A 14,417-nucleotide genomic window follows, 5' to 3' on the forward strand; every position below is an offset into this window, starting at 1 on the left:
GCCTTCACTTTCCGTTTTAAACAATAGTGTGTGAATCAGCATCGCAGTTAAGTGTACATCAGATTAAATATATTTTCAAATGCTTTATTCTCTTCTCAAATAAAAAAGGAACGCCAGTATTCTCAGAGCTCAGACTTTCTTTACAGCTCTTTTTACTTTTTAAGACCGGCACAAGAGTTATTTCTTTGATTTTCGTGTACGATTTGGGTCAAGAAAATGCTTCAGGCTCCTCTGCAGAAAGCAGAGAGAATATGCCGAACTCTACTGCTACATTATTTATATAACATACATTTTATGCACTTGGACTGCTAATGTTTGCCACATGATAAAAACACTCTTGTTAGCTCGGAAGTCTCTATAAAACTGTACAATTTCTAAGCTTGTAATTCAAATGCTATTTTTGTTTTGGTTCTTTCTTGAAAACCACACATCCAAAACTGACTGATGCAAGTAACACAATATTAGTGCTTAGCTTAACAAAGAAACAGCTGCCATAGATCAGCAGTTTGCTCAGCAAAGCGCTGAGGGCATTTTTTTTTTCTGCATCCAAAAATATTAGTGGCCATATATATGTCCTGATGACTGTGTGATTCAGAGTCACTTGATTTTTTTCTTAAGTGAGGCTTTCAGCAATCAAAGGAGGAAAAAAAAGCATCTTCTGCCCTTTTATCCCACTTTGCATCTAATTTTTCTATTTACTTTGGAAAAAAAAAAAAGTGAAAACTATGTAGCTCCATGTGAAGAAGTAAGAGAAGAGCACTAAGCAACTACATTGCTTACCACAGAAACTGGTCCAACAGAAAGCAGCAGCTATTTAATAGCACACCCCTATGAATCAGGGCAGAAAGAGAACAAGAATGCATCCAGTTAAAACGGGTGAGAAAAAGAACAATATAATAAGAAATGACTAATTTCAGAATTTAGCAAAAACAATTCCCCTATTCAGATCACACCGTTAAGATTAACGAGGATATACAGCTTGTCAAGAATTTGGTTTCCATCTGAGTTTGTAAGATGAAATGTAGACAAGCACATTTCCATCAGTTCTAGCCTTGCATCTTCTGTTACCACCAGCTTAAATAAGCCTTCAGAAAGTACCCACCATCAGAAATAGGAACGGAGCACCTAAACACAAATTCAAGGGTTTTTACAGAGCTTGAATTCTCCTGGGGAAGAATGCCCATCTCCTGATTCAGCAGTCTTCCCTGTCTTACAGGAGCTGAGACCTTCAGCAAGGTCTCTCCAAATCCCAACCTGCTCCCACCACGCTGGCTCACTCACACAGGGAGGGACCAGTCCCTCACACACATCAGTCTTTGCTTCCCTTTTTGGGGACGGCTTGTCACAGCTCTTGCTCTCCAGGCACCAAACAGGTGAGCTGGCTTTCTAATCCAGCATCTGTATACCAAGGCAGTTCATTTCTCCAGCTTCAGTGTCGAAAGCTTGGCTCCCTATGGGCCACATCAAAGCAAGACCTTGTCATGCCAAGCCCTGTCAGGGAAAGCTCTGTTTCTATTCATCCAAGTGGAGATCATTCTGCTTTTTACGAGGGCTCTTTGGACACCTGCAGCAGCCAACAGAGTAGGAGTGCAGCAAAGCCAGAGAAGTGCCCTTGCAGACAGCTCTCGCTTCAGCTGCGTGACCTTCAAGCTCCTTCCTCAGCCCCTCTGCGCACTGCTCACGGACACCTTTCTTGGCATGAGTTAGCAGCACAATGATAATGCTGGCATGTTTAACAACAGTTGGTAAAATGACTCATCCTGCTTTGGATGTTTTACCCATCCCTCTGGCTACAAGTCGCAAACATTTACCTGTTCCCTGTTTGAAATTAAGGTCACCAGATGGCGCGAGCTGTCTCTGACAGCTCCGCTTTTTTCCTTCAAGCATTCCATTTTTGTCTGAGTTGGGTTGGCAGAAGCGGAGCAGAACCCACTCCTTTCCTACAGGCCTGTGGTGTGACACCAGAGATGGGATTAAAACAAAGCACGGGGCCGTGACCAGCACCCACCACACTGCACCCCTGGGGTCTCCGTTTCCACCTTTGGCACCCAGCTGGGATCCCCTCACACCACACGGCCTCTGTCAGCTTTAAACACCCACCTTGGCTTCGCCCCCAGGTTTCGGCAGATTGTCAGCTCCTGTCAAAACACCAGCACAGCCCCAGCCCTGCTCCCAGCACCTCCCTGACACCAGAAATAGCAGCTCCTGCCTGCGGAGCACAACCCCTCCTCACCAACCCACCGTGACGGCTCCGCCAGCAACCAGCCGAAGCCTTCCCACGACCTCACACCTCCCTGCGCCCCCTTCCCCTCAGCACCTCTCTCGCAGAGGCAGAAACACGCAGGTTTATCGCAACACACCTAGAAATAAACCAGCCTCCATTAACACATATATGTGTGTATTTCTGCTCCTGTATATACAGCACGCTCCTGCGCCCCGAGGAGCTGACAGCAGCCACCCCGAGGTGCCCAGAGCTGCCCCTGGCCCTGCATCCCCCCCCCCCCAACCCCCAAACCCCCCAGCCCCCATCCCTCTCCCCCCAGCCCCAGGGCGGCCCCTCCCGTGCCCGGAACTCTGCTTGACGCGGGGGCTGTTTCCGCGGGGGCGCCTTTTCGCGGTTGCACCGCGGCGGCCAAGATGGCGGCGCGCACGCTACGGGCCCTTTGCCGGCCGCGGCTGCTGGCGGCCGGCTTCTCGCGGCGGGCGGCTGCCGGGGCCGAGTTCCGGAGCGCCTACAGCCTGGACAAGCTCTACCCGCCGCGGGGGGGCGACACCGGGGACACCGGCAGCGTCCCGGCGAGTTGGGGGCGTGAAGGGGGGGGGGAAGAGGAGCGGGGGGCGTGGCCTAACGGGGAGGGGGCGTGGCCTAAAAGGGTGGGGGCGTGGCCTAAAAGGGCGGGACGCGTGGTGAGCGGGGCTTGGCTCGGGGGGCGGGGCCTGCGCCGCCTGAGGCAGATTCCCCCCCCCCCTCCCCCCCCAGAGGCTTTGGGGTCCCCCTGAGGCGGCCCCACAGCAGCCCCTGACCCCCCCCCCCCCGATGCCGTTTCCAGGAGCAGGAGGCCAAGCCGCCGGCCCTCGACATTCCCATGGGTGAGTGTCCCGGCCCCACGCGCCTCAAAGGGGGGTGCTGGGGGTGTGGGGGTCCCCCAGGGCGGTCACTGGTGGGAGCTGGGGGTGCCGGGTGGTGTGGGGGGGTGCCCGTGGTTGTGGGCTGAGGTGGTTGTTGCTTGTGGAAGCTGCAGTGTGGCTCAGAGGGGGCAGGGTTGGTTGTGGGCTCCCACACGGGCTTTAAGAGCATCAGGAAATTACCCATTTTTACCATCCTTACGACGCAGAATAGAAACATGCATAAAAGGTAACTTAAACAGACTGCTCTGTTTCAAACCCCAAAAACAGCCTGCACGCAACGTGCAGAGCTAAGCGTGAAGCAAACACACCGCCGAGTGACAGGCTTCCTTCAGCCCCACACGCAGTGTTTTGGGGTACCTCTGTTCTTCCCACTGTGCTGACGGGTCCGGTCCATGTCCCTCCTACTCACATCGCTGCTCTTCTCTTCCAGACCGACTGACCGTATCCTACAGCCGGAGCAGCGGCCCTGGTGGGCAGAACGTTAATAAAGGTACCAAAGGGCGTCTCTGACTTAAGACCCAGTCTGTACCCAAGCATGAAACTAGTTTCTCTCTATATTTGTGGTGTAATAGTAGGAGCTTGAAATTAAAGAGCGCCTTTGTGCTGCCTGATGTTAACTTTTTCATTATTACTCTACATTTTTAACACAACTTTTAAGTCTTCACATTGCCTGACACCAGAGGTAGCATATTTGGTTCTTCTAGAAGCACTCCTCATGGGGTCGTTGCTGCTACATGTGCCACAGGAAACATCAATTCTGTCTAATCTGTTGTCATTATTCATACAATAAGCCACCCGGATTCTTAAACTTTCCTATGCAACAAACTGTTGGCTTAATTCAAATAACGAAGCAAAAAATACTTCTTGTTCTGCAATTGCCGTTAAAACAAAGTAGGTAGTAACTGGTAATAGCATTAAATCTCATAGTGTATAGAAATGCAAATACCATGAAAAAGTCTCCGTAAAAGTTGTCTTTTGGAATGGTTTGTAATAAAAGTAGCAAGAAAAAAATGTGTCCTTCAGGTAATGCATACTAGAATCATCATATGTTCAAAGCCAGCAGTGAGCAGACTGAATTACCTCATAAATCTCAGGAAGTCAAGCCATTACGTTGAAAAAGGTCCTGTTTTTCTTCTCAGTGAATACTAAGGCAGAAGTCAGGTTCCATCTGGCATCAGCAGACTGGATCCCAGAAGCTGTGAGACAAAAAATGGCATCAATGGTAACTACCCTCTCCCTTCCAACCACTTTCTGAATTTCACTATTTCAGCCAAAACATGACAGGTAGAACGGTTTCAGTGATCACATCATGCTTTTCCCTCCTCAGCACAAAAATAAGATAAACCGAGCTGGTGAGCTGATTGTGAACTCTGAGGAGAGTCGCTACCAAATGAGGAATCTGGCGATTTGTTTAGAAAAAATCAGAGTCATGGTCACAGAGGCTACTGAGAAGCCGAAAGTGATGTCTAAGGAGACTGCACAGGAGCTCATAGCCAGGTATTGTTATCGAGATGGCCTTTATTTGATACAGGTTCAGACTTTTAACGTGACTTGGTAACAGGTACTCATTTGGATTTTCTTTTTTAAAAAAAAAAAAAAAAAAAAAAAACACTGGACCTTAACTGCTTTCTCAGGTAACATCCCAAGAACAAGGACTGTTTTTCTGCCTGAGGACATCTGAATCTATATTGTAGCTGTGCTCACAGTTGAGTATTTATTTAAAGGCTTTCTTTGTACACTAAAAAATCTTTTCATTGTGTTTCAGGGTGGAAAAAATGAACCGTGAACGACTAAGACAGAAAAAGATACACTCGAATATAAAACAGAGCAGGAAGGCAGATTTCGACTGAGAACAGCAGAGGTGGAAGTCCTTGGCACACCACCATTTTAAGAAATATTGTTGGCAGCTGAAGATGATACTAAACTTATGAGCTGGATTGAATAAAACCTGTCCAAAAATGTAAATAAAAATAATAAACATCTTCTGAACCTAAGGATACACTGCAATAGTGTCTTTGTGTCCTTCATCCGGTCCCGTGAAGCTTTATGAGAGCACCCCCTGCTGCTGAACGTGCAGCAGATTTGGGGGAAAGAAAAGGAAGAGTAAAAACATTCTAACCACAGATTTAAATAACAGAGTGTTTATCGTTTCAGGCAATTGTCTCACCTTGATTAGTTGATTTTTTCCCCCCAACAGCATAGAAAGATGTCACTTTGCCAAGTTAACCTAAAGCCATGGCAGGAATTGGGCAGGAGGCAATTGTTTTTAGCACTTGAAGACAGAAATCATCTTTTAAGTAGGGGAGTTTTTTTTAAGTAGGGGAGTTTTCTGGTGTGTGAAACCCCATAAAGCCTCAGAACAAGTCTTACAAGCTTCAAGAGTGGACTTTAGTGTGGAGTCCTCCCGTAGTGGACCCTGCTTAAACAGAACACCACAGCATGGTGTACCGCGTCCTCTTGGCAATGGACAAGGATTACACCACCACTGGATTATGTGGTGGTGTATAAAACTGGGAAAGTCTTCATAAAAGTACTGAAATTACGCTTTTTTTCCCTATTCTGCAGGGCCCCAGTGGCCTAATGGATAAGGCACTGGCCTTCTAAGTCAGGGATTGTGGGTTCGAGTCCCACCTGGGGTGAAGAGAGGTAGAGTAATGTTTTAGGAAAGGAAAGAAAAAAAAAAGAGAGAAATCCCTGAGATGGCTGCACCCATCCCACCTCTGTGCCCCCCCCTCCCGGTGATGGGAGCAAAGATACCAACAAATTCCCTGCAGGGGAAGGGGCAGCCACCAGTGCCCCCTCCCACAGGTGAAGGGCTCTGCAGCCCCAGTCTCTCCAAGCCAGGATTTGGGGGGTGACACCTCCAGGTGAGCACTGGGGGCATTTCCATTTTGGAGGAGCAGAACAATCCCATACAAAACCTTCCACCCAGCCCAGATTCTGTGCGTTTTACGGACCAGGAGCCCTGCTCCTCGCCCCATCCCCCTGTGCCTTGATCAAGGGAGCGGAGTTGAGAGCAGGGAGACAGAAAAGGAGTCGGGAGCCAAATCCTTGCACCCCCAGGGCAGGTTTTGGGGTCCCGGGGGGGAAAAGATCCACCCCAGATGGGACTCGAACCCACAATCCCTGGCTTAGGAGGCCAGTGCCTTATCCATTAGGCCACTGGGGCTGCCCAAAATCCCTTTCCCGGTGCCCTGAGTTAACTCTCTGCTGGCCGGACGGGAGCACGGCCCCATGGGGGGGGTCCCGCAGAGCCCCGGGGAACAGGGCCCGCTTGCTCCCGGTCCCCCCCCCGGAATAAAACAGAAAAGCAGGCGGGGAGGGGGAGGCTCAGCGGGGGGGTGGTATTTTTAGCTTTTGTCCCGCCCCAGTGGCCTAATGGACAAGGCACTGGCCTCCTAAGCCAGGGATTGTGGGTTCGAGTCCCACCTGGGGTAAAAAATAAAAAAATAATTAAAAAAAAAGCCCATTTACAACCCCCCCATGGACACAATCCGAGTGTTTTCTCGCCCTTTCTGCAGCAAGGCCCTGCTAGGAGGGGGCGATGTCCCGTCCTCCTGCCCCCAAACGGCCCCATAACTCACCGGCCCTCCCCGCAGCAGCTCGCACAGCCCTGGGGCTGAGCCCTCGCCCCTTTTATCCGCCCCAAAATCGGCCCCAGCTGCGGCTCAGCCCCGCTGCCACCCCCCGGGATGGGGCTGCAGAGGGTCTCGGGGGTGCTGCCCCGCCGGGAAGGGGGGAAAAGGGTCCCTGGGGAATCGGCAGGGCAGATGCTGCCCCCAAAATTGCTCCAGGCCTCGAGTCGTGCCCCTCTCGCCCCTAGGATGCCCTCACCGGGGGCAGTTGAAGGGCTCTGGGGTCTCTTCTGGCCCTATAAAACAACCACGAAGGGACTCGAACCCTCAATCTTCTGATCCGAAGTCAGACGCCTTATCCATTAGGCCACGTGGTCCCCCGTGCCCCCCATTTGGGGACACCGGCACACACCGAGGGGTCCCCCCATGGTCCTGCCACCCCCCAGCACCCCCCAAATCCCCACCCCAGCATGGCCCCGCTACAACGTGACACTGGGGTGCGGTGAGCAACACCCTGTGCACCTTGAAGCTCCTGCTCCCTCCTGCACAGCACCGCTAACACCTCCTGCACACTCCTCGTGCTTCCGCTTCGCTCTTCCCCCAAACCTCTTTCTCCTTGGATCCTAAAAAGGTAACCCCAAAAGCTGCAGGGCAGGGCGGGCGTTTTAACAATGTCCTGCACCCGCAAGGGGTTTACCTCTCCTACGTCCACAGGGTTTACCTGTCCCTACAAAGGGTTTACCTCTTAATTTATTTATTTATTATATTATTTATTTATTTTTTATTATTTTATTTATTTATAATTTCATTTTTTTATTATTTTATTTATTATTATATTTATCATTTATTATATTTATTTTTATATATTGTTTTATTATTTTATCTATTTATCATTTTATTTATTTTTTTTTTTATTATTATTTTTTATTTGTTTTATTCTTTTATTTATTATTTATTTATTATCTTTTTTCCCGGGGGCGGGGGCTCCGCGCCAGCTGTGCGCTGGGGCCCGCGTGGCCTCGCGGGGAGGGCGCCCGACTGCGGAGCCCGGCATCGCGGGTTCGAATCCCCGCCTGGCCCCAGCCGCTCCCCCGCACTGACTGCATCCCTGGGGGGGTCTCGTGTCCCTGCTGATTGCTCGGGATGTTTTATTCCCCCCCTCCTGCATCACAGCCTTTGCCTGCCGGCTGGCAAAGCAGCTCCTCAGAAGCAGCACACGTCCAGCTTTCTGCTGCTCCCAGAGGTGGGAGAGGAGAAGAATACAGGAGAACACCGCACAGAGAGAGCCAAGAGGTCGCCTTGTTCCTGAAACAGAAGCCCCCAGGAGCCATGGGATGCTGTTCAAACTCTGGGCAGGACACAAAGCTCCGCGTGCTTTCAGTCACCCCTGTCCCAGGCAATGCCAGCCCGTGGTGAGGGCCGGCTCTCAGGGCGCGCTGCTTCTCAGGAGCAGAGCCAGTTCCTCCCGCACCTAGCAGAGAAATTATTTGGAAAGAAACTTTGCTTTAGGTTTTGCTGCTGGGTGTCCACCTTCACACCAAAGCCTGGGGTGGTTTGCAGCAGCTCCTCATCGCTTCCCTTTCTCGTGGGATCTCAGCTTGGATCACTGGCCAGGAGCACAAATCTCCTTATCCAGGCAGTACCACCCGCACGCCTTGGCTGTCATTGGCACAGCAAAAAAGCCTGGAGCTGCTGCGTGGATCTCGCTGCCCCCAAAAGTCCGTCCCAGTCCTCCTCTTACCCCCAGAATTCCCCCTTTACAAACTGTCTGCAGAGGGTGCGCTCAGCCGGGCCCCTTCAGCAGCTTTCCTTTATTGTGCCTGCAGAGCCCAGTTCTGGGCGCTCCCATCGCATCCATCTCCTTAATTAATTTAGAGGGATGGGAAATTCCTCCTCCCCACCCACCGCCCGCCTCTACCAGCACGCCTGGGAGCGCAGCACCGAAACGGGGAGAAAAAAAAAAAAAAAGAAAAAAAAAAAAAAAGAAAAAAACAGAAAAAAAAGACTGGAAGCACCCAAAAAGCTCACCCCAGATGGGACTCGAACCCACAATCCCTGGCTTAGGAGGCCAGTGCCTTATCCATTAGGCCACTGGGGCTGCACAGGGGGCATGTCCCTGCCCAGCTGAACGGCCCCGACCCACAGCGGGTGGTGCAGGGGCTGTGGGATGCGTGGGTGCCCCCACGGGGGACATGGGGACACGGGGGGACAGGGGGACACGCGCGGCCTCGCCTCCCTCTGCCTCCGCCACGCATCCCCCGGTGGGATGGGGGAAAGTGGGGAGCAGCCGGGAACCCCCCGTGGGGGGCGAGGAAAAGGGGAAATGGGGTGTGGGGGCACCAACCCGTGTGGGATCCGTGCCCTGAGGGGTGAAGGAAGGGGGAAAGAGGGAGAGCGACGGGAAAAAAAGGGAAAGCCGACCACGAAGGGACTCGAACCCTCAATCTTCTGATCCGAAGTCAGACGCCTTATCCATTAGGCCACGCGGTCGCTGCTGCTGCAGCCCCCACTGATGCCACCAACCCCCAGCATCGCCCACCGCGACCCCCTCCTGCATCCTGCCTCCTTCCTGCCTGCCCTCCAGCCCTCCTTCCTTCCATCCTTCCTTCCCTCTGCCCCTCCTTCCTCCTGTCCTGCCTTCCCTCTGTTCTTCCTTCCATCCTTCCTTCCTTCCCTCCATCCTTCTGCCCTCCCTTTCCTCCCTCCCTCCGTCCTTCCCCTCCTTCGTGCCTCGGAAGCCGCAGAAGATGCGGGGGCCCCACAAGGAGGGCTGATGGATGAGACCAAGACACCCTGCAAAAGGCAAACGGGGCACGCCTGTTCCCCAGCTGACACTGCAGGGGGGGCCGAAACCCTCTGAGAGGACCCCATGGGGTCCATGCACAAGGGGGGCAGGGGGGATGTCAAAAGCTGCCGGAGCTGGGACAGATTCACAGCTCCGGGCCTCTCACATCCCACCTGCTGCTGGGGGATGGACGGGATTTCTGGAGGACAAGTCCCAGCACCGCTCTGTGGGGTCACTGTTGTTAGCTCCGACCACCAACACCCCCCAGCCCCACTGGAAGCACAGAGATCACCCCCTCCCCATGCCCCTTCTGTCTGATTCCACCCCTGTCCTGTTTTGCACGTGCTTCCCTCCTCCTGTCCCACACAACCAGAGGCCGCAGGGCTCGGGTGCCACCTCCGACATCGCAGGAGATTGGGATTTTCCAAGCACACGTTCACCGGGGCTGTTCCCCCACAAGGGAACCATCACTTCGGGTGCCTGAAGGCATCCCTGGATCCACAACAGGAGAAATAGGCAGCAGCAGAGAGGAGGAGGACTGAAGGCGAGGTGGATGGAGACGGGAAACAAAAAATCTGAGGCCTTCAGCTTAACACTAAGGACCTGGAGCAGCACCTCAAGAGCACAGGAGATCAGCAAGGAGGTGGAAATGGAAAATCGGCGGGTGCAAAAAAGGCTCAGTGCCCCACACCCTGGGCTGCTACGGAGCAGGACCAGGCTGCTGGGGGAGCAGCCTCTCCTCTGCCCCCCCCCGCACCCCTGGTGGCACACAGGCACCAATTCCCGTTCCATTTCTGTGGGGTTGCAGCAGCCTCTGAGCCCTGTAAATGAGAGGAGATTTGCTCTTGAGTGGCTCTGGCTCCTAGCCTCCTCTCTGTGGAGATGAGCCCTTTCTTTCCCTCTCCCTCAAATTGTAGGATTTTTTGTTTAATGACCTTCTGATTCCCTCACCGCAACTAAAGACCACTCCCAAGAGCCCGCTGAGTGCATAAATCCATTAGCAAAGCCTCCCTCCCAGTGCAAATATAGAGCCCGGCTTCTGATTACAAAATCCCCATCCCTCATTAATAAATACCAAATCAACTTCCACATCACAAGTGACGTGCCCTGGGCCATCCGTAAGGGACTCGGTGCCATTCGCCTCCTTATTTGGAAGCAGGAGAAGATGCAGCGAGCTTTTATAGCTATCCTCACCCTTTCTCTTGGGACAGGTAAGTTAATGAGGGCTGGAAAAGCTTTAAGGACCTCTGCTCTGGTTTGTTTGAGAAGGGATTTCCCTGGGTTATTGACGCTTTCCATACCCACGGCTCCATACCCTCCCTCTTCTGGTACATCTCTCGTCCACAGGTCGAGACCTCTCCTGATCCTTTTCTGATTCCCGTGGATTTTTTCCCAGCAGGGGCCGTTCCCAGGTACATCTGCACGTACTACGATGTCATCGAGCACCTGAACATCACCTCCCACAGCAAGCTGCACGCGCACATACTGCCAAAGACGAACTGGAAGGAGCCTCTGGAAGTGAACATGGATTTCATGCTGATCGCTATTCTCTCTGTGGTAAGGACGCGAAGCTCCTCTCGAGCCTTTACAGCCCAGAAATGTGCGATTGCCAGGTCGAAGCCTGAGGTTTCTGCGAGGCAGGGCTACAGGTGTGAGAATCAACCTCTTCCACTTCTTCAGCTTCCTGCTGCTTGAAAGCATTTGGGGAAGACCTGGAGGATTTTCTCTCTTCTTCTAGGAAAAAGCTGGAGAGCAGGCCCAGGCAAACAGCCTGCTTTAGACCAGGCTCTAGGAAGAACTGTGAGTGCCTTAACTAAGCAATTCGGGCAGGATTGCAGAGCACCGGTCTGTTAATGTCAACACCTGTATTTTTCAAACCACGGGATCTGCTGCTTCACCCTGCTCTTCAGTTGTAGGACCAAGACCCTCGACCTCTCCTCCTGAGCTGGGTCTCCACAATCCTGCTGCAGGAGCAACAGTGGAGAGCTCCTGGGCTCTGCACAGGACGTAGCTAAGAAAAATCAGCTAAATCTCTCCCGTTTTGTTCCTCTAGGCTGAAAAGCTGCAGACGGTCACTTTTTATTTCGTGCTGAGCTTGGTAGGTTCCTTCAGACCGTTCCTCTCCTGTGACACCCAGCACGACTGCTGGGGCTGAGCCCAGCACTCACCTCTCTCCTGCACCTTCTTCCCTCAGGAGTGGAGGAACGCCTTTGCGACTTGGGACCCGCAGGATTTCTGCAACATCTCCAAAATTGTTCTGCCAATGGATTCCTACTGGTCGCCCCCCATCTTCATTTTAGAACGGTAGGTCCTCCTTGCCTTTTTATCCACTGGCTCAAGGAAAATACCGTGGATGCAAACTGTTGGGAATGTTGTGGGAAATGGGATAAACTCGTTTGGGTAAAAGCTGTTCCTGTAAGCTAAGTGTAACCAGGAACCTCCTGACTTGTAATACTGGGAAGAGTTTATACAAAGCACTTTGTGGCTCGGTAATGTTGTAGCATCTCCAGAAACACCCCACCTAGGCTGTAGTTAAACCTGAAGAAACATCAGGGACAAGTGCTGTAGCCGAATGAAATTACACTTAGCAGTTTTTATAAGATACCAGGTGGATCTAATAGAGGGTCGGGCACAGCCACAAGATCTTTGGCTGCAGGGGGAAAGGATGGGGAGGCAGCACAGCAGAGAGCCAGCCAGTGAGCCCTTTCCCCAGGTAAGAGTGGGAAGCACAAGCCCCAGGTTTCCTCTCCTTGCTGCTCTCCTGCACGCTGCTACATCCCATGGCTGTGTGACTGCACGGAGCCACCCCAAAAGGATGCCTACAGCCCAGGCTTTTGTGGGATTTAGGAGCATCGCAGCATCCTGGAGCTCTGTCACTCCCCATCTTTGTTTCCTCCAGGGTGAACGAACAGAAATCAGACTTGGAGTACATGGTTGTCAGGCACAACGGCACCTTCAACACAAGCCAGCCCTTTCAGGTTACCTTAACGTGCAGCCTGATGATCCTCAAGTTCCCCTTCGACACCCAGACGTGCAACATAAGCATCGCTTCATTTCTCTACCCAGGTACAGTGGCAAGCTAAGTTTGACCACAACGGGGCTAAATCTGCAGAAGGGATAGACGAGGTGGGCCCTGGCTGACCCTGGGTTCCCTTAGCAGCACCACACACTGCTAGAGGAGTGCTATTTCAGGGCTCCAAACAGCAATCAGAGTCCATCCCAAGAGGAAAGGTTGAATAATAAGCAGAAGTGCCATAAAATTCCCCAAGGTGCCATCTGCAAAGGACCCACCAGGTTTCCCCTCTGGTCCACATTCGCAGAGGTGCAGCCAAGTCTCTGCACTGCAGCCCTTTTAAATTTCTCCCTCATGGACTAAGAAACCACAGCAGTGCAAGAACCATTGCCTTTCCCCATCTGCATACACCCTTGGTTGGGAGGGAAAGGGAGAGGAAATAACCAATTTTTTATACAAAACTAAATTCTGCATCTTCTCCCCTTTCCTCCCCCTCGCCCAAGCAGTAACAGACCTGGTCATGAAAATCAAACGGACGCCAGCTGAGATGATGAAAAACAGCCAGAGTTACTTCCTAACTGATGGGGAATGGAAGTTCACCAACCTGAGCATCGGTGAATACAGAGAAGGGTTGGATGACGAAGAATATCCAGTGATCGTCTACAAGGTACATTCATATTATGTTGTACCAGTATAAAAAAATAAAATAAAAAATGAAACCAGATGGCTTTTCACGTTAGGGAACGAGCAGTCACTCAACACAGCACATTATCTCTTACCTACATTTCTTTCACCTTCCTCGACAGATTTCCATGGAGAGACGACCGACTCTGTATGTTCTGAACCTGATCCTGCCCACGTGCGCCCTGTACCTGCTCGATATGGCTGTGCTGTTTGGACCCAGCTCCCTCGAGGAGAAAATCAGCTTCCAGATTTCCATCATCCTGGGCAGCTCCATGTTGGCCGTGATTCTCAACAACATGCTTCCTACTTCCTCCAATGAACCACCCATAATAGGTATCCACCTCTACTGAATAAAGACTAACGGATTTTTACACAAAAAGAAAGGCTACCGGGCATTTATGGACCCATAAATGATACCAGTAAAAGCTACATTTTATTATTTTGCTGCAAACAGCAATTTCCCCCTTCCTCACAACCCAAGTGAACACAGGCAGGATTACAGACTCAAGAAAATGGTGCCAATTAACAAATGTTTTCTTTGTTTTCCTCTTGTTCTGCAGTGATATTCTTCTTAGGCACCTTCCTGTTAATGATCATGGCTGTGTTAGACACCTTCTTCCTGCTGCACCAGCAGCACAAATCTCTACGCTTAGACAAGGCTCTTGGAAGCATCCAGCAAGGTAAATAAACTACAATAAAATAAATTTGGAGCCAAGTAGTCCAGGCTAGCTGAACTTCAGGTTGTCATTCACAACCGCCCTGCTCCGACATCTGTTCTTTGCAGGCGTGCACACCAAGCTGGCAACGACAGAGGCCAACAACCAGGCCACAAAGCACCTCGCCAAGAAGAGCCAGGAAAAAGGGCAGCAAGCCAAGCCCCACTGGAAACCACAGGAGCAGGACCCCGTTCTGCCAGTCCTGGAGAAGGTGCTTCTCTACAGTCACTTATTCTTGTCACTCTTTTTTTTTGCTGTTATTTCTATAAAATGGAGCAGCTAGGGGCCAGCTCTGTGTTACGCTCATTGAGTCGTTCTCAATTTTATTGTTTCTAATCCCTCCACTGTCTTTTTTTTTCTCCTGCTTGATTCATAGAACTGCAGATGTTTCAGTTGCCTAAATTTAAAAAAAAAAAAAAAAAAAAAAATGGCATAAGATGGGCATGGTTCCTGCTGTGTACTCTAGTTCAGTAAAACTATACATGTTCTTGCAGTGCTCTGTGGGCTAGCAAAGT

At 51.4% G+C, this 14,417-nt stretch overlaps 2 protein-coding genes, 2 long non-coding RNA genes and 6 other non-coding genes across 10 annotated transcripts; 5 read left to right on the top strand and 5 right to left on the bottom strand.

Moving 5' to 3' along the window:
- Window positions 1-2,601: 2,601 nt before the first annotated feature.
- Window positions 2,602-5,123, top strand: MRPL58 (mitochondrial ribosomal protein L58). Its single transcript, XM_068655170.1, has 6 exons — window positions 2,602-2,796; window positions 3,051-3,090; window positions 3,560-3,619; window positions 4,269-4,351; window positions 4,457-4,626; window positions 4,895-5,123. Exons 1-6 carry the CDS (start codon window positions 2,638-2,640, stop codon window positions 4,977-4,979), a joined length of 597 nt encoding a protein of 198 aa, XP_068511271.1. The 5' UTR covers window positions 2,602-2,637; the 3' UTR covers window positions 4,980-5,123.
- On the bottom strand, window positions 3,081-4,329 carry LOC137841815 (uncharacterized). The gene is made up of 2 exons (XR_011088767.1): window positions 4,210-4,329; window positions 3,081-3,595 (listed from the first exon to the last, which is right to left on the bottom strand). It is a non-coding gene; the product is annotated as an uncharacterized lncRNA (long non-coding RNA).
- A 572-nt stretch (window positions 5,124-5,695) lies between the features above and the next one.
- TRNAR-UCU (transfer RNA arginine (anticodon UCU)) lies at window positions 5,696-5,768 on the top strand. The gene has a single exon. It is a non-coding gene; the product is annotated as a tRNA-Arg (tRNA).
- Window positions 5,769-6,225: 457 nt separating this feature from the next.
- TRNAR-CCU (transfer RNA arginine (anticodon CCU)) lies at window positions 6,226-6,298 on the bottom strand. The gene has a single exon. It is a non-coding gene; the product is annotated as a tRNA-Arg (tRNA).
- Window positions 6,299-6,470: 172 nt separating this feature from the next.
- LOC137841789 (uncharacterized) lies at window positions 6,471-8,608 on the top strand. Its single transcript, XR_011088743.1, has 2 exons — window positions 6,471-7,335; window positions 7,878-8,608. It is a non-coding gene; the product is annotated as an uncharacterized lncRNA (long non-coding RNA).
- TRNAR-CCU (transfer RNA arginine (anticodon CCU)) lies at window positions 6,494-6,566 on the top strand. Its single transcript has one exon. It is a non-coding gene; the product is annotated as a tRNA-Arg (tRNA).
- On the bottom strand, window positions 7,009-7,081 carry TRNAR-UCG (transfer RNA arginine (anticodon UCG)). The gene has a single exon. It is a non-coding gene; the product is annotated as a tRNA-Arg (tRNA).
- Window positions 8,609-8,729: 121 nt separating the features above from the next.
- On the bottom strand, window positions 8,730-8,802 carry TRNAR-CCU (transfer RNA arginine (anticodon CCU)). The gene has a single exon. It is a non-coding gene; the product is annotated as a tRNA-Arg (tRNA).
- A 319-nt stretch (window positions 8,803-9,121) lies between these two features.
- On the bottom strand, window positions 9,122-9,194 carry TRNAR-UCG (transfer RNA arginine (anticodon UCG)). Its single transcript has one exon. It is a non-coding gene; the product is annotated as a tRNA-Arg (tRNA).
- Window positions 9,195-10,654: 1,460 nt separating this feature from the next.
- LOC137841948 (5-hydroxytryptamine receptor 3A-like) lies at window positions 10,655-14,321 on the top strand. Its single transcript, XM_068655451.1, has 9 exons — window positions 10,655-10,700; window positions 10,889-11,046; window positions 11,543-11,587; window positions 11,684-11,793; window positions 12,389-12,555; window positions 13,009-13,169; window positions 13,309-13,519; window positions 13,747-13,866; window positions 13,971-14,321. Exons 1-9 carry the CDS (start codon window positions 10,655-10,657, stop codon window positions 14,183-14,185), a joined length of 1,233 nt encoding a protein of 410 aa, XP_068511552.1. The 3' UTR covers window positions 14,186-14,321.
- The last annotated feature ends 96 nt before the right edge of the window (window positions 14,322-14,417 follow it).

The sequence above is a fragment of the Anas acuta genome, chromosome 18 (assembly GCF_963932015.1).
Source record: "Anas acuta chromosome 18, bAnaAcu1.1, whole genome shotgun sequence".
Taxonomy (NCBI): Eukaryota; Metazoa; Chordata; class Aves; order Anseriformes; family Anatidae; genus Anas; species Anas acuta.